The following is a 24,693-nucleotide window of genomic DNA, read 5'->3' on the forward strand; positions in this document are numbered from 1 at the left end:
ATACTGAACCAGTTTATACAGTGGTTGGAAGGAGATCCACTTGCCAAAAATCTACAGCTAAGGAGAAATAAAGAGGTAATAGATATCTTAGAAGTGAAAGAAAAATACACAATTTTAAAACCATGTTCAAAAACATTGTTAAAACCACATATCCTGGCAAAGGTAAGTGATGCAAAGTACAAAGGGTGGCAAAAAAAAAAGCTAGTAAGCAACATAAACGAAGAAAACATTGGCTAAAACAGTGACCACAGACCAGATGGTTACCATTCCAATATTTTAAAGGAAGTGAGAACATTGCAGATGCACCAAACATAACTTTTCAAAGTTTCCTCGATTTGGAACCCCTTTATTAGACTTAAATATTACACACACCATTCCATCATTAAAGATGATTCATCAGTTAGGCAAACATCTGGCTGTTAGTTTGACAGGGTTCATAGCTAAGGATACAGTAACTGAGCATCCCGAAAATGTACAAATGATCAAAGAGACCCGGCATGGATTTGTATGGGGAACTTCATGCATAACAAGCACAATTGATTTTTGAAGAGGTTACTAAAGTAGTGGACGGGAAGTGTATTCAGATTCTAGAAATGCCCAGAAGATATTAAAGTCTGTCATATGAGGCAATTAGCTGAAGTTGAAGCCCATGGAACTGAAGTCAATTTATTAGCCTGGTTAAAAAAACTGCCTAACAAGGCCAAAGATAAGGAATACAGATAATGAGATGTTCTATTGGTAGAATGTGACTGGTGGTGTGCCACAAGAATGTGCGTTGAAACCTCAACTGTTCGGTATTTTATCACCATATTTATGGACTACTCAAATCATAGGAGTAGTTTCCAAGTTTGACAATGACACAAAAATGGGTTCAGCTGTAATCAGTGTAAATGGAAGCATAAGGTACACGGAGAGATAATAGATTGTGAAGGGAACAGCCACATTTTAGCTCAATGTAGACAAGTGAAAGATCATTCACTTTGGATGCAAAAAAAGGAGAACAAGGCACTTTCTAAACAAAAATAAAGCAGCAATGGAAGTCTAAAGAAATAAATCATTACACTATCACGTGTAGTTGCAGGAAATAATCTAAAAGGCTCATGGAACATTGACCTTGGTATGTAGGGCCCTAGAATACAAAGTGGGCGCCCGTACAAAATTCTGGTTCCATCACACTATAGACCATTATCAGTATTTCTACTCAGCACATATTAAGGATGTTACATTGGCCTTGGAGGAAATGCAGCATTTCGAAGAACTGATGCCTGGAACCTAAGGGTTAAACTACGAGACGCGATGAGCTAAATTCAGGTGACGTTCCTTGACATTCAGAAGGTAAAAGTTAGGGTAGATACTGAGAAACCATTTTTGCTACACAAATAGCCTAGGACTTGGGACATTGTCAAAATATTAGAGCCACACTTTTCAGCAGTGAAATTAAAAAAAACACTTCTACACAGAAGGTAGAAGTTTAGCAACCTACTGTTAATACCAAACTCATATTGGATCAATTGTTAATTGTTAAACTAAGATTGACAGATTTTTGTTAGCCAATTGTATTGAGAGGTATGGAGCAAAAGGCGGTCGTGAATTGGTTTTTGGTTAATCATGGTATACAGGTCTCATTGGCAAGGCCAACATTATTGCTCATCCTTAGCAATCCTTGAGGAAGTGGGGGCAAGATGCTTTCTTGAACTGTTGCAGTTCTTACTGTATCAATACAACAACAGTGCTACATGGCAAAGAGTTCCAGGATCTTAACCTGAAGGACTGGCAATACATTCCCAAGGAAGAAAGATATTCAACTCGGAAGCAAAGCTGCAGGTTCAGCTATGAATTCAACGAATGGAAGATCAAAGTTTGAAAAGCAATTCATTTCTGTTTTGGCTTTTCCCATATTATACAAGTTCACCACACGCCAGCTGATCAATCCCATAAATCAACTCTTTTTTTTGTCACATTTGGCAGGAGGTTTTAGAGCCGGATGTCACCAATCCCCACCCCCAACTGACCCTTCCCATTTTTCTGGGCTGTGGACTGACACTGATGCACGCTGCTTTCCTGCACCTGTGCTTGGATTAACAATCTTAAATAGCCACATTTTTAAAAATTCATTCATGAGATATGGGCTTCACTGGCTAGACCAGCATTTATTGCCAATCCCTAAGCAGTCAAGAGTCAACCACATGCTGTGGGTCTGGCGTCACACATGGGCCAGATCAGGTGAGGATGGTACTTTCCTTCCTTAAAAAGGGCATGAGTGAACCAGATGGGTTTTGCTGACAATTGGCAATTGTTTCATGGTCATAATTAGACTCCTAATTCCAGATTTTTATTGAATTCAAACTGTACCATCTGTCACGTGGGATTCGAACCAAAGTTCCTGGATAAAATGTCTAGCAATAACAACACTAGGCCCTAAACCTAAATATTCTATTCTAGTGACAATGGTGCCATGGTATCTAAAAATACAATTGTTTTCACTTCTGGGTTCAAATCAGATGCAGCAAATGATTCCCTTCCCATAATTTGTAAAGGTCTAATTGAAATGTCAGGAATAGTATACCAACAAAATATACTCCATAATTCGCAACTGCAACAAACTGTGAAACAGTAGGGCATTTTAACTTCAAAACATACTACTAATCTCAGTAGATTAGTATAATTCATGTATTTTCACAGAACATACATCACACAACACTGTTTTACAAGTTACATTTCAAGCAGATTTCACAAGAGTTGGATATGTTTCTACATAATTACTTCCTTGAAATGAAATCCAGAGTTCAAATACTGCATCTTCACGAGAATGGAACTCAACATCATGGTACTTTTTTTTTTAAAGGTTTTGTTATCCAAGTTGCAAGTGCAACAGACAATAAAGGAGAACACCATAAAGCCAGATATTGATCAAAAACTTCTGTTCAAATCAAAAAACAAGGAACATCCTTAATTGGATTTATACAACCACAATAACTATTCACAAGACCACAAACTGCTATCTTAAAACCGAGCCCAGTGAATGAAAAACAATAAAAAGAGATTTGCACAGAAGCCTAGCAAAGAACCTTTACAATATCACAAATTGAACAATATTGTGTTATACTGATACAATATTAAGTTTATACAATTACTAGAAAAATAAATTAATCCACAGCTGAAATTTTAAAAACTTAAAACAATTCCAGATATACCATTATGATCTCTTTCAATACATAATTTGAGAACTGTTAATACTAAGAGAATGAACACTGCCATTAAGACAATTCTTTTGAAAACTGTAGGAGTCCACAAGATTATTATATAGACAAAGATGCTCTTTCTGTAAAATACAAGACATACATAACTTCAGAATCAAAAATCTCAAAAATACTCACAATCATCAAATCAAGCATCATACATGTATATTTGTTAAACGGGTGTTATCAGAAGGAATAGCTGAGATGGCATGTATTGTGATGAGCCAGAAAAATACCATGCTTGCTTAGGTACTGCATATACATAACTTAAATTTCAACCAGACCTTAATAATTACAAAACCTACATTTACATAATAGTCCTTAGCAAAAAGGCAGCAATCTCAGTGCATTTCATCAGGAGAAAAATGGACAGAGCAAAAAAAGGAAAATAGGAAAAATTGGAGAGGCAAGGATTAGGATCAAAGGCACAGTTGGAGGGATAAGAGTTTTCAGGCATTTTGTAACTTTTGAAGAAAGAAACACAAAGGGGAGTTGAATCAAAGCACATTTCCATCCCTGGGCCATTATGGCACATCCCATGTAGTCAGTGCAGTATCAGTGGGGATGATCTGTGACCAGGTCATCTGTGCTCTTAGCTCCAGGTAATGTGTGGCCTGAAAAACTGGAGAGAAAAAAAAAAAGAGATTTTGTAATCTCACAAAAAGTTTATTTATTCTTTCATTGTTGGTATTTTATGGAATGCACACGACAATGCTAGATTCTACGTTAATAGCTATCTTGAAATAAAGCTCCACTTTCCTGTAATGGAAATCAATTTTGATTCCAAGTAGGGTTTTGCAAAGAACAAGACTGCCCTCTAATGGAAAGAAACATTCAGTGCTGTCAAGACAATATCTAAACTGCAGCATGAAACTTATCCACATTGTTTCCTACTGGAAATATTTAAAGCTTTACCTACATTTTAGAAAAATAAATCATTAATTGTTTCAAAGCCAAGTCCCAAACATGTGGGATTCCCCCACTACCATCTTCAAATGGTTTAACTTATGATGAGCATAATCCCATTCAAGAGATGAGCACATTATTCAGAGCTTCCTAAAACACAAACATTGCTTTCCTAACTGCTCAGAGAATATCTCAAGATAATCCTGCACGATTAAACAAGATGAAAACATTCCCTCACCAAGGAAAGCTCAAAAATCCATATTTTGCGTTTCATTGTATGGGGCTCCTTCATGACATAGGTAACTTTGCATAAGATGTTCTTTGCTTTTGGTTACTCTTTTTTAATGAGCTTTAATAGTGTGTGAGTGTGTTATCACTATCTTTGCATCCTACCAGGATTTCACAGCTGCCATTATCAGCTGTCTCAGTGACCACATCATGAGGTCATGAGTATAGCCCTTCAATGATTAATGCACAGGTTTTCAGCTCCATTTACAAATACCTTTGAAAATGAAGTGGAGACATCGATGTTGGACTGGGGTGGACCAAGTCAGAAATCACTGCGCCAATTATAGTCCAACAAGTTTATTTGAAATCACAAGCTTGCAAAGCACTGCTCTTCATCAGGTGACAGATGAATTTTCGTCAAGTATCAATCACCTCTAATAAGAAAAGACCCAACTAACTCCCTGAAAAACAATAGCAAAATGCTATAGCACCAAAGTTTTGGGAGATTCCAAAGACTTAAAATGGCCATTCATATCAACACTGAGGCTGCAGAAAGAAAGACTGCAATGACTGTTTTGCTTGCGGACACCTCAATTCATTCATACTAACTACAAAAGGGGCCAATCAGGATTCTGATGTAACAATCACTGCTGCATGAAACAAATGTAGCTTCAACAAGTAGAAAAAGACAGGAAATAATACACTGCTGGATAGGCACCAAACCCCACCGTCACCTATTAGCCCCCTGTCAATAAGCTTCCATTGAAAGCACCGACCAACCAACCACCTCTACCACCAGGAATGTAAAAAACATGCACAAAAGATCATCACAAGAAATTCACCAACTAGTTCACTTTTATCAGTCAAACAACATCGTGGAATTCCTCACCTAAAAACATGTGCACCAATGGTACAAGTCATAAAACAGTTCAAGAAGAAACCCAAATTCGTCACCCCTCCACATAACCTTCAAAAATGGAGACGGCTATTATAAATTCAGTTTAATCAGCATTATCTGCAACGTTCCCGGAACGAAAATGTACATCAGCCAAAATATAAAATGAGTGCATGTGTTTTACAGCAGATCATGGAAAGGATCAGAAAATGTATATGGGATAAAGTCATATGACTCAAAACTGAACTCTTCCAGGTACAGCGTATAATTCAACTTGGACTTTACGTCAGCAATTCATCTTACCAAAATCACCTCAAGCAAAAGTTAGAACACAGAGCAAGTCCACATTTCTATTATTCCACCCTCGCTAGCTAACCTCGACAGATCACATTTTCCTTCTGCTCCATTGCCTCATTAATCAACACAGAAACTAAGGCATCTCAGAAACTGCCTTCATCTACAGTTATTCCAAAAGTGACAGACCCAATCCTCAACCAGAAATTTATTCAGTTTCTCTTGGAAGGAGTAACATGGGCATCATGATCTAGGAATATCTGTTTCGATCAGGTCAGCAAAACTGCGTAGAACTCAGTGTTGCAAAACAAAATTCAAACTTTTAATGCATGGTCATTAAAACGGGGCCACAATGTCAGGATAAGCAGGCCAATCATTTAGGATTGAGGCGAGGAGAAATTACCTCACGAAGGGCTATGGATGTTTCATTGTTGACTACATTTAAGACTGGGGCAGACGGATAGATAGATCTTTGATTTCCTAGGGAATCAATGGATACCGGGAATGAAGTGTAAGATCAGAAAGGTGTAACAGGTTCAAGGGCCATTTTGTCTATTCCTTATGTTCCTGTGTTCTTATATTTTGTATAAAACAGCAGAAAAGTTTCACAGATTAGATGCTGTGATGTACAAACATTCGGAAGACAATGATTCCAAACATTCGGAAGACAATGATTCCAAACATTCGGAAGACAATGATTCCAAACATTCGGAAGACAATGATTCCAAACATTCGGAAGACAATGATTCCAAACTTTCATCCTTTCCCGAGTTATCTTAAACAGGACGAAAGCAATTCCTTTGGCAAATCCAGAAAAGTCTATCTTCAGTAAATGAACTATGGAAGTTCATTTCAGCATAGCCCTTCTACCCAAGAAGTGAACTGAGGGAGTAAGGAAAATTAGCAAACACTTTGCAGTCCAAGCTGCCTATGTAGGCTGTGGTAATCAGGACGCATTAATGGAATGGTATACGGTGCTGGGCTTATAGCATCATTAAACATTTTCAACTAAGGTTACTTTGAAATAGGAAAAAGGAGAATTCTGGTGACTTCTCAATGAGACTTCCAACCCATCTGCACTTTGTAACATTCACTGCAAAGATAATCAAAATAAATTTCAAATGCTTTTACTGTGCATCATAGCATTGTGTGATACTTAAAACACCCCTATTTCCACTTCTATAACATGATCTGACTTTCCCACCCATCTTTGTCACCTCAAAACTGGACTATTCCAATGCAATTCTGGCTGATCTTCCACATTTAATACTGTTAACTTATGATCAACCAAACACTGCCCCAACTTAACTCACATCAAGTTCTTATACTAACTTTCAAATTCCTCCCTGACTTTGCCTCTCCCCATTTCTAATCTCCTCTGGCTCCACAATTCTTACAGGTATGTGCCGTTCTCATTCTGATCTTTGTGCATCCCAAATTTTAATCGCTCATCCACTGGGTCTGACTGTCTAGGCCCCATGGTTTAGCATTCTCTCCCTATTACTCTCCACTACATTTTCTTCCTTTAAAACACTTAAAAATGTACTTATTTGGTCAAGCTTTCGATCATTCAATCTAATTTTTTCTTTAATGGCTCGGTCCGCACTTTTCTTTGTAACGCCACTATGAAGCATTTTGGGATATTTCATTATGTTAGAGGTTCTACATTATATACTTAATGGTAAGGTCCTGGGGAGTGTTGCTGAACAAAGAGGCCTTGGAGTGCGGTGTCACAGGTAGATGAGATAGTGAAGGTGGTGTTTGGTGTGCTTTCCTTTATTGGTCAATGCATCGAGTATGGGAGTTGGGTCTCCCTGCCATAGGATGGATGCTGCGAAACTTGAAAAAGTGTTCAGAAAAGATTTACAAGGATGTTGCCACCATTGAAGGGTTTGACCATAGGAAGAGGTTGAATAAGCTGGGGCTGTGTTCTCTAGTGTCAGAGGCTGAGGGGTGACCTTATAGAGATTTATAAAATCATATGGGGTATGGATAGAATAAATAGACAAGGCCTTTTCCCTGGGGATTTTTTTTTGGTGGGGGGGGGTCCAAAACCAGATTTAATATGAGAGGGGAAAGATTTAAAAGGGACCTAAAGCTCAATTTCTTCATGCAGAGGATGATGCATGGATGGAATGAGCTGCCAGAGGAAGTGGTGGAGGCTAGTACAATTACAACGTTTAAAAGACATCTGGATGGGTGTATGAATAGGAAGGGTTTCAAGGGATATGGGCCAAATGCTGGCAAATGGAACAAGATTAATTTAGGATATCTGGTCAGCATGGACAAGTTGGACTAAAGGGTCTGTTTCCATACTGTACATCTCTATGCCTCTATAAATTGCTCACGTAACTCAGTAACCTTCAAATTTTCAAATATTTAAGAAACCAGACACTTGATTTAAACTATTTGTTACCAGATGAACACAGTATCTTGAGATTCGTATAAGGGTAACAGGAAGAAAGAATTCTTTCATAATACAGGATACAAGATACATTTTAGAATCCAAATAAAGGTAGATTTTGTAATACCAGTTTAACAATACATGTTGAAATGCAAATTGCAAATTCATAAGAACTTTAGAATGTATATCCTTCTCTGCAAATTTACATTACTAAAATGAGTAGAACTAAATATATAGAACACGGCAGTAAGAAACAAAATAGTAGCTCTTTCGACACTGCGAGCTCCAAATTTCTTTAGTAATGAAGCATTTTCATGAGTTTCTTGGTGCTACCCCAAAGACTAGTTTGTTGGAGTTGTAATTGATACCTAATATTTTTAATGTCGGTGTGTAAATACTCCCCTATATTTTTAAGGGAATATAAAGCTAACCTTGTGCTTTTGAGTTTGACACAACTTTTACATACCTAATTTAGCCTCTCCACATCATTACATTACATTGATCTTGCCACAATTCACCACTATATTACAGAACACCTGCAAAATTGACTTAATTGCAAATTGACAGGTAAACATACTTGCAGACTGTACAATGTATCCAGATTCAAAATGTAAACTCCTGCGAGATGGTTTGTAATTAGCCATTTTCATCAAATGGACTTTCTACTTGTTGAATGATTGCAATTCTCCTCCCAACAATGTTGATCAAAGTACAATAGACCTTTAAACTGTTGAACATAGGGAAGAAAAGCACATTTTCAGGAGTTCTGCAACCAGGCCTGCTCTGACATCTTATACAATCAATTGATCATTAATCTCAACATGGTAACAATGTTGGCGCAGGAATTCGGTCTAGCTTCACTAGATTTTCCTCACTACAATCATTCTGCATCAGAACTATCCAAAACTGTGGAATTAAACAATACATATTGTGCTTTACCACTAAGTTTTGAAAAAACTAATCAGAATGTTCAAATCGTAACTAAAACCAAGAATACAACTTTGCCTATTATCAACCATTAAAGTAGTTCAGCAATGATCTTTCTGACAATGCAAGTTTCACTTGCATAGTGACTACTTAGAGGAGTTAAATAGTGACATGGGTTCAGCAGACTTACAAGTTGATCACTATTTGTTGAAAAATCATTGTGACATAACCTTTTGATATTTCATTCAACCTCTCCAGACTGCAGGAGCAAAGACTCTCCGGACTAATTTTTAATGGCTTTTGTAAACCTGGAGAAAATATTGTACTTTGGCCTTTAATGAAAACAGTTATGATTCTGTGCACTTTTCTGCAAGCTAACTACAACAAACTATCAGCACTGGGACACTTACATTAAAACACATTTGGATAGCAGCAGTTTGAAAGAATGAATGCCCATGCTTGTGACCTCTACATTTATTCAACACATAGGAGCCATTTGAACTCTTGTTAACTCATGCATTTCCAAGTTCAACTTTTTCTTTAAAAAAAATGGAGGGCCTGAAATTTACATTCAAATACAGCAATCAGTCTTACTTCAGTTTTTGTTTTCTTTGCTCTATTAGTTTTATCCCCTTATCTCCTGAAGGCAGCAACTCTTGCTGAGATGGAGTTTCAAATACACTGTACATGCTTTCTTATACTTAACCTACGTGTCTGTTCTACCTCTGGCAACAAACGTATGCCATTATTTTACACTGCTTTCAACTGTGCTGTTAACGGACATCCACACACAATCACTTTGCAGCAAGAGTCAACAATGTTTAAATGTGTCATAACAAAACAGAAAAATACTTAAAATAATCAGCAGGTCTAGAAACATCTCTACAGGGATATACAGTTAACATTCCAGGTTCTGATGAAGGTTATTGACGGAAACAGTAACACACTCTCTCCCACAGATGCTGCCACACCCACTGGGCATTTTTAGCATTTTCTGTTTTGATTTCAAATTTCCAATATCCGTCACATTGTGTGTTTAGGAGTGCCATGCTGGCACATTATTTCTATTCCACGTGGTACTGACGCAAAATGCACCACCCCAGTAGGAGGCAGGTAAATGCAGTACATTAAATTGAGGCTGCTTATTCACATGGCTTAATTCCACACCAGATGCTACACCACCAGGCCAAAATTGGGCTTCATTGATACAACAGAAAATGTAAACTAGTGAAATGAAAAGAAGTGAATTCAAAGACTGTAGAGGCTTTAATACAAAAATCTAATACTGTAGTACAATGTAAGTGCTGCTCCAATCGTTATCCACAAAGTGAGAAAACAGGACATCATATTTCCTGCAACAGGTCCTGATGACTCAATAAGATCTATCATTATTTTGGTTTAGCTACCTAGCTTAACTTTTCACCATCTCGTACACCTTGACTTGGAAGTTGAGATTTATACATATTTTAATTTATTTTAAAGTTTAAATTTTAGCCAGTGGCATATGGGTTTTGGTCTGGGTGCCTAAATGAGTTTAATGATTAACATGTAAATAACCATTGAGATTTATTTTTTTAAAAAGTATGAGAGTGTTCCTGGTGTACAATTGGATTGTATATTTATTAGGAGAGTTTACCAGCAAATAAAGTTAACAGTGTAATGCACTCAGCTTTCAGTTCAGATGGTCAGGGACTTTTTCCCTTTTTGATTAGGGAAAGGCCTACAGCTCAGAATAAAATATTTTAGTTTCAGTTTGGGCAGTTTTGCAGAAACTGGATGTTTGAAATAGTTGCTTCTGAAAAAGGGAGGTACTTTAGGACTATAACAAAAAAGAGGTTATCACAGTGTAAGACATTTATTTTAAAACTTCTAGACCAGATTTTTGATTAAAACTCTGAAGGGATTATTTGAGGCTAAGAAAGTCTAAACACAGTTGTATGAAGAGACAATTCTCTGGTGTACGCGAACAGTAATGAGATGCTGTTAAGATGAACAGGACTGTAAAATTATTCGGAGATAGTAGGAACTGCAGATGCTGGAGAATGAGATAACAAGATGTAGAGCTGGATGAACACAGCAGGCCAAGCAGCATCATAGGAGCAGGAAGGCTGACATTTCGGGCCAAGACCCTTCATCAGAAATGGGGGAGGGGAAGGGGGTTCTGAAATAAATAGGGAGAGAGGGGGAGGTGGATAGAAGATGGATAGAGGAGAAGATAGGTGGAGAGGAAACAGACAGGTCAAAGAGGCGGGGATGGAGCCAGTAAAGGTGAGTGTAGGTGGGGAGGTAGGGAGGAGATAGGTCAGTCCAGGGAGGACGGACAGGTCAAGGGGGCAGGATGACGTTAGTAGGTAGGAAATGGGGGTGTGGCTTGAGGTGGGAGGATGGGATAGGTGGGCAGCCCTCCACTCCAATCCCAATCTCACCATAAAACCCGCGGACAAGGGAGGCGCCGTTGTAGTATGGCGCACTGACCTCTACATCGCCGAGGCCAGACGCCAACTCTCCGACACCACCTCCTACCGCCCCGTTGATCATGACCCCACCCCCAAGCACCAAACCATCATCTCCCAAACCATCCACAACCTCATCACCTCAGGTGACCTCCCACACACGGCCTCCAACCTCATCGTTCTCCAACCCCGCACCGTCTGCTTCTATCTCCTTCCCAAAATCCACAAACCTGACTGCCCTGGTCAACTCATTGTCTCCGCCTGCTCCTGCCCCACCGAACTGATCTCCAACTATCTGGACTCCATTTTTTCCCCCTTGGTCCAGGAACTCCCTACCTACGTCCGTGACACCACCCACGCCCTCCACCTCCTCCAGAACTTCCAATTCCCCAGTCCCCAACACCTCATCTTTACCATGCACGTCCAGTCCCTCTATACCTGCATCCCCCATACAGATGGCCTAAAACCCTCCGCTTCTTCCTGTCCCGCAGGCCCGACCAGTCCCCCTCCACTGACACCCTCATCTGCTTAGCCGAACTCGTCCTCACCCTCAACAACTTCTCTTTCAATTCCTCCCACTTCCTACAGACAAAGGGGGTGGCCATGGATACCCGCATGGGCCCAAGCTATGCCTGCCGCTTTGTAGGTTACATGGAACAATCCCTCTTCCGGACCTACACTGGCCCTAAACCCCACCTCTTCCTCCGTTACACTGATGACTGTATCGGCGCTGCCTCGTGCTCCCACGAGGAGCTCGAACACTTCATCCACTTCACCAACACCTTCCACCCCAACCTTGAGTTCACCTGGACCATCTCGAACACCTCCCTCACCTTCCTGGACCTCTCTGTCTCCATCTCGGGCAACCGCGTAGAAACCAATATCCATTTCAAGCCCACCGACTCCCACAGCTACCTAGAATACACCTCCTCCCTCCCACCCACCTTCCTGCAAAAATGCCATCCCCTATTCCCAATTCCTTCGCCTCCGCCGCATCTGCTCCCAGGATGAGGCATTCCACTCCCGTACATCTGAGATGTCCTCATTTTTCAAGGACCGCAACATCCCCCCCTCAGTGGTCGAGAACGCCCTCCACCGCGTCTCCCGCATTTCCCGCAACTCATCCCTCACACCCTGTCCCCGCAATAACAACCAAAAAAGAATCCCCCTCGTCCTCACGTACCACCCCACCAACCTCCGGATCCAACGCATCATCCTCCGACACTTCTGCCATTTGCAATTCGACCCCACCACCGAAGACATTTTTCCCTCCCCACCCTTATCTGCTTTCCGGAGGGACCACTCTCTCCGTGACTCCCTTGGCCGCTCCACACTCCCCTCCAGCCCCACCACACCCGGCACTTTTCCCTGCAACCGCAGGAAGTGCTACACCTGCCCCCACACCTCCTCCCTCACCCCCATCCCAGGCCCCAAGAAGACTTTCCACATCAAGCAGATGTTCACCTGCACATCTGCCAATGTGGTATACTGCATCCGCTGTACCCGTTGTGGCCTCCGTTACATTGGGGAAACTAAGCGGAGGCTTGGGGACCGCTTTGCAGAACACCTACGCTCGGTTCACAATAAACAACTGCACCTCCCAGTCGCGAACCATTTCAACTCACCCTCCCATTCCTCAGACGACATGCCCATCCTGGGCCTCCTGCAGTGCCACAACGACGCCACCCGAAGGTTGCAGGAACAGCAACTCATATTCTGCTTGGGAACCCTGCAGCCCAATGTTTATCAATGCGGATTTCACAAGCTTCAAAATCTCCCCTCCCCCTACCGCATCCCAAAACCAGTCCAGCTCGTCCCCGCCTCCCTAACCTGTTCTTCCTCCCACCTATCCCCTCCTCCCACCTCAAGCCGCACCCCCATTTCCTACCTACTAACGTCATCCTGCCCCCTTGACTGTCCATCCTCCCTGGACTGACCTATCTCCTCCCTACTTCCCCACCTACACTCACCTTTACTGGCTCCATCCCCGCCTCTTTGACCTGTCTGTTTCCTCTCCACCTATCTTCTCCTCGATCCATCTTCTATCCACCTCCCCCTCTCTCCCTATTTATTTCAGAACCCCCTTCCCCTCCCCCATTTCTGATGAAGGGTCTAGGCCCGAAACGTCAGCCTTTCTGCTCCTATGATGCTGCTTGGCCTGCTGTGTTCATCCAGCTCTGCACCTGGTTATCGCTATTGTAAAATTATTTTTCTGTTTTGAAATCTTTAAACATATTATAAGTAAACAGTTTTGTTTATTCTTACTTATCTTGATTTCCTTTGCATAGGACGGCACAGTGGTGCACTGGTTAGCACTGCTGCCTCACAGCCCAGGTTCGCTTCCGGCCTTGGGTGACTGTCTGTGTGAAGTGTGTACTTTCTCTCCACGTCTGCTTGGGTTTCTACCAGGTGCTTCGGTTTCCTCCCACAGTCCAACGATGTGCAGGTTAAGTGGATTGGCCATGCTAAGTTGCCCCATAGTATCCAGGGATATGCAGACTGGTGGATTAGTTATGGCAAATGGAGGTGGGGAACAGAGATGATGTGGGTCTCGGTGGGATGCTCTTAGCGAGTCGGTGCAGACTTGACTGGCCGAATGGCCTCCATCTGCACTGTAGTGATTCTATGATTCCATAAAAAGACTTGCTTTATTTTTAAAGCCAAATCTGCACATTTGTGTTTCAGTGAAAGACCATCTTGTTGAAAACCAAAAGCAAAATATGGTTTATGAAGCCAGGTTTCAGCGGTGGATCTGACTTCTCCAGTAATATCAGGTGTGATCGTAACCTTCATAAAATTCCCCCTCAACTTTCTTTGCTGCAAGGGGAACACCACCAAACTAATCTTGTAGCGAAAATCTGTCATCTCTGGAACCATTCTGGAAAATTTCTTCCACATTCTCTCAAAGACAATCACATCTTTCCAAAAGTAGAGAAAAGGGAACAGGGGACAGACAGGAAAGTGGAGTTAACACCACAATCAGATCAATCACGATCTTACTGAATGGTACTGAATACTTAAGGGATGAAATTGCCTATTCTCGCTCCTATTTCTTATGAACTCATTAACACTTGCATGGTGACCAGTACTGGACACAATAATTATGACCTAATCAGAACTTCGTAAACTTCAGCATAACTTCCCCAATGTTCCCCAAACCTCAATTTATGAAACCCACAATCCTGCATGATGTCCTGCACATGCACCTCCAGTTCTCTCCATCTGGACACACACATTAGAACTGTGCCATTTCATCTATATTGCATCTCCCGATCCTTTCTACCAAAGTGCATCACTTCACACTTCTTTGTATGAAATTATATCTGCCACTTATCTGTTCATCGTTAGCCTACTCATATCCTGTCAAAGTTGCTTATACGGTCCTCACTGTTCTCATTAGAACTTAGGGACATGATTTGAGAATTCAGGCCAGAAAGTTCAGGAGAGATGTTAGGAAGCACTTCCAGCTCCAAAGAGTGACAGATGTTTGGAACTTTCTTCCACAAACAGCAGTGGATGCAGGCTCAGTTGATTCTAAATCAGAGGCGTAAATTTTTGTTTAGCAAAGGTATTAAGGGATATGGGCTAAAAGCAGGCATATGGAGTTAGGCTACAGATCAACCATGATCTCATTGACTGGTGGACCAGGATCAAGGAGCTGAATGGCCTACTCCTGTTCCTATGTTTGCCACACCTCCAAATTTGGTATCACTGCTTTTGAAATTTTACTGTATTCCAATATCCAAGTCATTTCCATAAATCAAAAAAACAGCCGTAGCAGTAAGCCTTGGGAGCACCATTGTCTCCAACACTCAAGTCTGAAAAACAAGTCACTTACTTTGCCACTCCTCAGGTGTTTCTTTCCTGAAGCCAATTTTGTCAGTTTAAGTCGACATTAATTCTCCTATTCAATGAGCCTCCATTTATTTTTCAAAACTAGCCTGTCACTGAGGGAGGATTTCTAAAAGTCAGTGTCAAAAAGACAAAGGTGAGGGCACTCTACCTAAATGCACACAGTATCTGCAGCAAGGCAGATGATCTAAAGGCACAATTGACACAAATGGGCAAGATATAATTGCTGCTACAGAAACATGGCTATATGGTAACCACGACTGGGAACTGAATATTCACCATTTAGAAAGGGCAGCCAAAAAAAAGAAGATGGAGTTGCACTGATAATAAGGGTTTGGGTCAGTACGTAAGGAAGGGTGGGTCCCAGATTGGAAGAAAAATGTGTAATCTGTTTGGTGAAGCCAGGAAAGGGCAAGGAGCAGCAGGCGTTGTTTGGAGTTATTTATATGCAACCAAATAATATGCAGCATGGTATTAGTCAGAGAGAAGCACGTAGGACGGACAACACAATAATCACGGGTGATTTCAAACTGCATATTAACTAGATAAACCAACTGAACACCATCACTGTGGAGGACAGCTTTCTGGAATGTATTGTGGTATTCAAGTGGCTAAGTTGAGGAGATGGCTGGAGGACAGGCTATTTTCGATCTGGCATTATGCAATGCTGCAAGATTATTACGCTACTTAATTTTAACAGAGGAACATTTAGGAATGGATAACCACAACATGATAAAATTTTACACTACATATAAAGGTGAGATAGTTCAATCTAAGGCATGGGTATTAAATTTGAATAAGGAAAGTTATGAAGGTGTGGAGGCACAAGTTGGATGAGATGGATTGCAAAAGTACTTTAAAATGTATGACTGTACATAGGCAAAGGGTAATATTTAAAGAAATATTACATGGCTTACAGGAACTATATATGTTTCTTCAAGGTGCAGAAAAGACCAGTCAACCCTGGTTGACAAAGGAATTTTAGGATTGTACCAGTCTAAAATAAAAGGCCTGTAAAGTTATCAGAAATCTGAAGGTTGGGAGGTATTAGAATATGGCAAAGGACAAAGAAATTGATAAGGAAAGGAAGACTTTAATACGAATGTAATCACTGAAACCACAAAAAAAAAACTGTAAAAGCTTCCATGGACACATTTAAAGCAAAAGGTTGGCTAAGACAAATGTGGATCCATTACAGGCACAGTCAGAAGAATTTATAACAGGGAATAGAGAAATGACAGAAGCTCAAATGATTACTTTCGTGCCAATTTTTACAGAGGCAGATACAAGAAATCTCCCAGAAGTAGAGTCCAAGTGACTCAGGAGAAGGAGTTAAAGAAAATTAGTATTAGTAAGACAACCGTAGTGAAAAAGTTAATGGGATTGAAAGTTGATAATTCCCCTGGACCTGACAGTCTACATCCTAGAGTATTTAAGGAGGTGGCTATAGAAATACAGTCATTGCATTGTTTGTATAGACTCTGTGGAAAACTGTATAGATTCTGGAATGATCCCTGCAAGTTAGAAACAAACAAAAGTCACTCCTCCATTTTAGAAGGGAGCAAGACACATACCAGGGAACTACAGACCTGTTGGCTTTCATCAGCAGTAAGGAAAATGCTGGAATCAATTATAATGGCTGGGATAAACAGACACCGGTTTTAATGATCTCACTGGTAATAATTAGCATGGATTTGCAAATGAGAAATCTTGTTTGGCATAAAAGGAGATTTCAGGGCATTACTAACAAAATTGATAAGGGGGAGTCAATTGACAAAAGCTAGTTGGTCTTTCACAAAGCTTTTGATAAGATCCCCCAGAGAAGGTGGGTTAGAAAAACAAAGCACACAAGATAGGACGTAATGTACTAGTATGGATTAATGATTGACTAACAGGCAGAAAAGTGTGAGACTAAGTAGGTCATTCTCAAATTGGCAGGCTATAACTGGGTACTGCAAGAATCAGCACTTGAGGCCCCAACCTGATCGCGGGACCAAATGCAATACTTCCAAATTTGGAGATGATACATAGCTAAGAGGGAATGTGTGTTGTGAGGAAAACGTAAAGAAGCTTTAGAAGGATTTGGATAGACATAGCCAGCAGGCAAGAACATGGATGATGGAATACAATTTGGAAAAACGTGGAAATGTCCACTTTGGTAGGAAGAACAGATGTACAGAGTACTCCTTAAATAATACAAGGTTAGAAAGTGTAGGCGTACAAAGGGACCTATAGGTCCTTGTCAATAAGTCACTAAAAGGCCAATATGTACATGCAGCAAGGTAATAGGAAGGCTAATGGAATGTTACCCTTTACTGCAAAGGATTTGAGCACAGGACTTGCTTCATTTGTATAGAAGCTGAATTAAAACCACATTTGAAGTAGCATACACAGTTTTGGTCTCCTTACATCAGGAAGGATATACGACAGAATAAAAACCAAAAGAACTGCAGATGCTGTAAATCAGGAACAAAAGCAAAGTTGCTGGAAAAACTCAGCAGGTCTGGCAGCATCTGTGAAGGAGAAAACAGAGTTAACGTTTCGGGTCCGGTGACCCTTCCTCAGAACATGGACATACGACAGGTTCACCAGTTTTTTTCCCAGGATGGCGGGACTGTCCAAAATTAGGGATTGGGCAAACTGGGTCTGTATTCTCCAGAGTTTTGAAGAATGACAGGTGATTACATTAAAGCCTACAAAATACTTAAATGGATGGATAAGGTAGACAGAGGTAAGATATTTCACACTAGACAAAAAAAAACAAACAAAAGAACTGCGGATGCTGGAAATCAGAAACAGAAATTGCTGAAAAAACTCAATAGGTCTGGCAGCATCTGTGGACAGAAAGCAAAATTAACATTTCGGATCCAGTGACCCTTCTTCAAACTGACTGCAGCCAGGAAAAGATTGGTATTTATGCAGAAGATGGGGCCCAAAGGGAGACGGAAACAGTTGGACAGACAAAGGACTAGGTAAAGGTCAGCCTGGGAGAATGAATAGCTGCTAATGGGGACTAATAGTAGCTGACAATGGGTGTGTGGTAGCAGCCCATGTGAGAGCAAAGCCTGATGTGAAGGAACTGGAGCAAGGACAAGTGAGAAAGTGCTCAAGCCCTAAAGTTATTGAACTCGATATTGAATCCAGAAGACTGAAGAGATCCCAAGTGAAAAATGAGATGCTGTTCTTCCAGTTTGCACTGAGGTTCACTGGAGCACTGCAGCACGCCTGAAACAGAGGTGCTGGCCAGGGAACACAGTGGTGTGTTGAAGTGGCAGGCAACTGGAAGCTCAGTGTCATTTTTGTGGGCAGAATGTAGGTGTTCTGCAAAGCGGTCACCCAATCTTTGCGTCATTTCTCCAATGTAGAAGAGACCATGTTGTGAGCAGCAAATGCAGTAGACTAGGTTGAGTGAAGTGCAGGTAAAGTGCTGCTTCACCTGGCAGGTGTGTTGGGGCCTTGGAGGGTGAGGAGAAAGGAACTAAACGGACAGGTTTCAACACCTTCCGCAAATGCAGAGGAAGGTGCCGTCGGGATGCAGGGACATATTGGGAATGAAGGAAGAGTGGACTAGGATGCCCTGGAGGGAACGGTGACTGCAGAAGGCTGACGAGGGAGGGGAGGGGAACAGGTGTCTGCTCATTGGTAAGCTCTTTCCCCTGGTTACGCACTACACAATCAAGTATAATGTAAAAGTAAATCGGGATGCCACTTATGACAATGCTATTTTGGTTTTTTACTCAGAGGATTGTGAATCTTTGGGATTCTCCACAACAAAGGGCTATGGAAGTTCATTCTTTAAATATACTCAAAGTACAAATACATGTTGACTCCGCTTAATTAACTGAAACTGTCCAAGAATCTTGATTATTTTATCCAATAATGATTTTTAAAACCTTCCCCACACTTGTGATATTACATGGTCCAGCCAGTAATCATCAGGACTATCTCTACACCATTTTTTCCTCACTTTTGCCACTCTCCAATCAGTTGGCATCCTGTCTGCTTCTAGAGCAGATTAGGAAGTTGTGGTAAGTCTTTCCACCATCTCCTAGATTCTTTCAGCATTCTGGGGTGCAAACCATCCAGATCAGGAAACTTACCAACGCAAAGCAGAGCTAGCGCCTCCATATTTTCCATGAATTCTCACCCCATCCATCAACCTTACTGCCTCCACTTCATAATAGTTTGCAGGTACTCTCTTCTTCAGTCAACACTGATCAAAGAACTTATCAAATAAACTAACATTGTCCTGCACCTCTAAACATATAATCATCCTCTTTGTCCATGATCTGAGAACAGCTATATCTGTGATCTGATTGAAATAGTTAATTTGGTGACGTATTTATAGTAATGAAATGTTCAATTGAGCTCAAGGGAACAATACAAGGATGACAAGAAGATAGATCAAAAAGACTGCGAAAGGCAAAGAGGATTTTGTTGGCTCTAGTGCTATTCTGCTCAATAGAAGCATCTTTGGTGCACTATGATGTATTGGTACTGCGCACAGAAAGTAGAAATCAGGAAGTATCATTAGTACAAGAGTAGTGAGAGAACTATTGGATAGTGTTCACTCATGTGCCATACATACTCTTTCAATAAAGATCTGACCCTTTGGTATTGCAACTACATGTACGTGTAGACTGTTGTTTCAAATAACAAAATAAATTAGCAGAAAGCCATCCAGCACCAACTAAGCCACTGCTCACATTCAAGGCAAAGAAAAATTGAGGGAGGCAAACTATTTCACAATTTCCAACTACAAAACATTTTCCATTTATCAAGAAAGTAAGAGTGAAAGTGGTGCTACTTACCAATCCCTGAGTTGGCTCCAGTGACAATAACAACTTTGCCACTTAGGTCTCGACCGTGTAGAATTTCCATTGCAGCACTGTTTCCATCATATCTCTGCCGAATATTTGGTTTTTCAGATGCTTCTTCAACAGTAAATGCTAAGCGTGGATCCAGGTACGTGGTCCTTTTATTTATATGACTAAGAGAAGAGATGTTTTAACAACTTTTATAACTGATGTGAAGGAGAGATCTAAAAATAATCAAATGGGGACATAAAATAGACAAAATAACAATTCTACCCTGCTGCTTTTACCCATTCACTTTCGATTTGTATACATCAAATTACCAAATTAAAACTGAGTTGGGGTATTATCTTTACCACAAGCAGAATTTTCTCTTAGCCAGAAGCAGCTCTAAACCAAATCTGCTTTCTCTGTAGAAACTACTGGTTTAGAATGTGAATTTGTTGCACAAGTGATTCTCAATGCTGCACTCACTCTTTTCAGACAAAGTACCTATAAAAACTAATTAAAGGAACTTCCCCATCACCAGATCCATCCTCATTAGGAAAGATAAAGATAAATTGTTGAATAAAGGTATTTTAAGTCCAGAACCTGGATAATGGCCAAGCTTCTCAATACTGAGCAAGACAAAATTAAAAGTTAAAAATGAAAAAAGTTAGGCAAACTGTTGTAAAAAAGTGTGTGGAATGTTCAACTCTTCATCGCACCATTTCAGTAGGGGCATGTAGGTGAGGAACCCAAGTATGACAAAACTAGGCTTAGCTATGGCTCCTTAACTCAGCCACAGTATTAGCATCCTGTTTCGCCATTTCCTGGGCAAACCAAAAGTGAGAGATCATGCACCAAATCTGTCAAAAAGAAGAATTCTCAAAAATAGCTATTCCAGTCCCATCCTCCCCACTATCACAACATCCTGAACTGAAAGGTAGAGTTAAACATTTATATACTTACTCAACAAAGTACACTTGACCATTATCATCTGTTTCTCGTTCCCAACCATATGGCAAATCTGTAACACAAAGAGTACAAATTGTATGCTAATTTAAACAACACTAAATTAATATCCTCTACTGTAACTCCAATGAGGCACTGTGAGCACATGGGATTTTTTTTAAATTCATTCATGAAATGAGAGTAGTGCTTGCAAGGTATTTGTGACCCATAGATTGGAGAAGCTGGGGTTATTTTTTTTAAACAGAAGATCACAAGGGTATTTATTACAGGCATTTGAAATCACAAAGGATGTAGAAGTAAAGGAGAGAGAAATTTTTCTGACCAGTTAAAAAATTAAAAACTCATGGATGCAGACTTAAAATGACTGGCAAAAGAATCCAAAGAAAACAAAGGGAAAAGACTTCCTTTTCGTGTAGTTAGGATCTGGAACGTACTGCATACAAGTATGGTACAGACATATTAAACTATAGTTCAAAAAGAGAATTTGATAAGCACCTGAAGAAAAAGAATTTGCAGCGCTACTTGAAAAGGGGAGGGAATGGGACTGATTAAACTGCTCTTGCAGAGTAGTCATGGATTCTATAGGTCAACTGGCCTCCCCGAATGCAGGGAACGTTCTGATTTGTAGTGCAATTATATAATTTGTGATCTATAATTTAGGTATAACATTTTCAAACACTAAGTGCAAAGTTTATTGAACTGAGTATGCAACACTTACAGGCTAGGTCAGATTTTGCAGCAACTACAACACACTAGAAAAAGCTTGGTCCCCACAAATGTCAGGCTCAGAACAGAGAAAGCTTCAACTAGTTATAGTATTTAGCCATCTGACTAGTTTCTTAAATTTAGAGCTGGGAGGAAAACAACCTTTGTATGCTTTTGAAAAATCTAAGTTGGTATAATTAGTTTAGAAATCTCCCATAGCATTATTTAACATTTATAATCTGCAGCACAAATGTGACGTTTAAATGTGAAAACTGAACTGTATCCAATGTGGCCCATCATTTGAAGCCATTACTCAAGGAATTCGTTTCAGAGAGTGCTCTCAGTAGTAAAAACTTGGAGTTAATTGGAGGCCAATTCAGGCTGAAGTCCTTCTTTATTGCCAGAGAAGTAAATCCTGGCCGATGCTCATGAGAAATGACCAAGTTAACAACAGGGAGAGAGAATACCAGGCAACTGTCTACTTTTCATACCTGCTGCTGTCTGAAAAGGCAACAGACACCCTTCAGAAATATAAAAAGACTGGCAATGCATGAAATAGTACATGTATTCTGAAACACCTGTAAAGAACTGATCCTTGCGTTTTGTAATCTTTGAGATATATAAAGTATAAAAACATTTCAGTTCTAGACATGCATTTTCAATTACTTGGCAATATCACAATACATTAGTGCCCTTTACTCATATGAACGTGAGCCATGTCCTAATAAACGAACAATAGTCTGTTGTTAGAGACAACAAGGTGCAGAACTGGATGAACACAGTAGGCCAAGCAGCATCATAGGAGCAGGAAGGCTAACGTTTCGGGCCTTGACCCTTCATCGTTGTTTGTTCTTTGAGGAGAATTTTTTTCCAGGCCTAGATAAAAACTATGTCTCTTCATTGTGATTTTGATGCTACAAAGGAGCACAGAATGAAAAGAACAATACAATTCAAGCTATTTGCCAAAATATTTAAAAAGTGGCAACTTTAGGTCCTAACACAAGCCTTGATAGTTTTTTGAGCCTTTGGAAGTGATCACTTTTCTTTTGCAATGAAAAGCATCAGCAGGTGATCAAAACAATGTCACCGAAACCAAACACTGCTGAAAACACAACGGGTCAGGCAGCATCCATAGAGAAACAGCAAGCTAATACTTTCAGCCTTGATGACTCTTCATCAGTTTAATATTATTTGGGAAACAAACAGCAACTTTCAGCAAGCACCCATGCGCAGCAAAATGCGAACATCCATACATTTCGCCTAAAGGTGTGATGTTCCTTTGCAACCTTCCAGAAAGTGATATCTTTCATCTGGCTTCTCTAAATATACAAAAAGAAAGAGGGAAACCAAAGTGGACACAGACACCTGAGTCAGCCTGCTGCTGGTAGTAGGAAAATGCTACAGTCCATTATGAAAGAATTAAAAGCTAAGCATTTGGAAAAAGTGGCAGGGTCAACATGGATTTAGAAAACAGGAAATCATGTTTGACAAATCTACTGAAATTCTTTGAAGATGAAACTAATTAAGTTGAAGAAGGGGAGACAATTGATACAGTTTCTTTTAACAAATCATTCTGAAAGTCAAAAGTCCCATATAAAGGATTGTGTGTAAAATTAAAACACATAGGATTAGGAGTAGTGTACTGAGATGGACAGAAAACTAGTTGGCGGACAGGAAACAAAACAGGAGGAATAAGTAAGTCTTTTTCCGAATGGCAGGCAGTGACTAGTGGGGTACTAGAGGAATCAGGGCTAGGACCCCACGATTCACTATATATATTAGCGATTTGGATGAGGGAACTAAATTCTTGAGTAGATTTGTAGCTTGGGTTGTGGATGCTGTGGTTGGTTCGCTCGCCGAGCTGGTTTGTTAGTTCGTAGACATTTCATTACCCTGCTGGGTAGAATCATCAGTGCAGTCTGCGATGAAGCGCTGTTGTGTTTTTCTGCCTGGTATTTAAACTCTGGGGTCCGTTGGAATTGATTACCTCATTTCTGGTATTTCTTCGCAGTGGTGTATATATAGGGTCTAAACACAGAAAACACAACAGCGCTTCATCGGAGGTTGCACTAATGATGTTACACAGCAGGGCAATGAAACTTCCGCGAACTAATAAACCAGCTCGGCGAGTGAACCAACCACAGCAGGAACTAAAATTCCAAAATTTGCACATTACAAAGCTAGGAGGGAGGGTGAGCTGTAAGGAGGATGGAGCAATGCTTCAGTGAGATTTAGACAAGCTGAGTGTAGGCAAATGCAGAATAATGTGCATAAATGTGAGGTTATCCACTATGGTAGTAAAAACAGGAAGGCAGATTAATTATCTGAATGCAAATTGCAGCCAATGAAATCTGGGCATCCTCATATACCAGTTGTTGAAGGTAGGTGGGCAGGTGCAGTGGGCGATAAAGGCTGCAAATAATATGTTGACATTCATAGCAAGATGATTCAAGAACAGGAGTGGGGATGTTTTGCTGCAATTATACAGGGCCTTGGTGAGCCCACGCCTGGAATATTGTGCGCTGTTTTGTATCCTTATCTGAGAAAGGATGTTATTGTTACACTGCAAATGTAAGAACTAGGAGCAGGAGAAGGCAATTCAGTCCCTCAAGCATCATTTAACCACATCTCAAATTCTCAATAAGCATAACTGTTTTCATTTTGTATGTAATAATTCTATTCAAATCAATTTCCTCCAACAGCAGCTCATACCGAATTATCATGATTTTCAATCTTAAAATCTTGGCCAAACCTAATGAAATATACATTTAATCAAAAGACTCAGAATGCCACATATCAGCAGTGAAAAATCCAGCAATTCACTATACACGAAACTGTCTGCATAGGAAATGGCATTCAGCCCTTTGACTTGATCCAGCACCATTTAATGAGATAATGGGTGATCTGTGGCCTAACGACATATACCTGCCTCTGAAATAGCAAGAACTGCCGATGCTGGAGTCAGAGATAACAAATTGTGGAGCTGGAGGAACACAGCAGGCCAGGCAGCATCAGATGAACA

At 40.5% G+C, this 24,693-nt stretch overlaps 1 protein-coding gene and 1 long non-coding RNA gene across 2 annotated transcripts in view; both read right to left on the reverse strand.

Annotated features, from left to right (window-relative positions):
* wwox (WW domain containing oxidoreductase) overlaps positions 1-24,693 on the reverse strand; it is a 255,062-nt gene that overhangs the window by 220,002 nt on the left and 10,367 nt on the right. Inside the window, exons 2-6 of the mRNA XM_048605954.1 lie at positions 24,384-24,423; positions 22,925-22,990; positions 22,163-22,172; positions 20,964-21,021; positions 20,010-20,188 (exon numbers count right to left, since the gene is read on the reverse strand). Coding sequence (XP_048461911.1) covers positions 20,010-20,188; positions 20,964-21,021; positions 22,163-22,172; positions 22,925-22,990; positions 24,384-24,423 — 353 coding nt within the window. The remainder of the gene's footprint in view (positions 1-20,009; positions 20,189-20,963; positions 21,022-22,162; positions 22,173-22,924; positions 22,991-24,383; positions 24,424-24,693) is intronic.
* On the reverse strand, positions 2,649-15,268 carry LOC125485069. Its single transcript, XR_007263835.1, has 2 exons — positions 15,185-15,268; positions 2,649-3,861 (listed from the first exon to the last, which is right to left on the reverse strand). It is a non-coding gene; the product is annotated as an uncharacterized LOC125485069 (long non-coding RNA).

Source organism: Rhincodon typus, chromosome 15 (genome assembly GCF_021869965.1).
Source record: "Rhincodon typus isolate 14 chromosome 15, sRhiTyp1.1, whole genome shotgun sequence".
NCBI classification, from domain to species: domain Eukaryota; kingdom Metazoa; phylum Chordata; class Chondrichthyes; order Orectolobiformes; family Rhincodontidae; genus Rhincodon; species Rhincodon typus.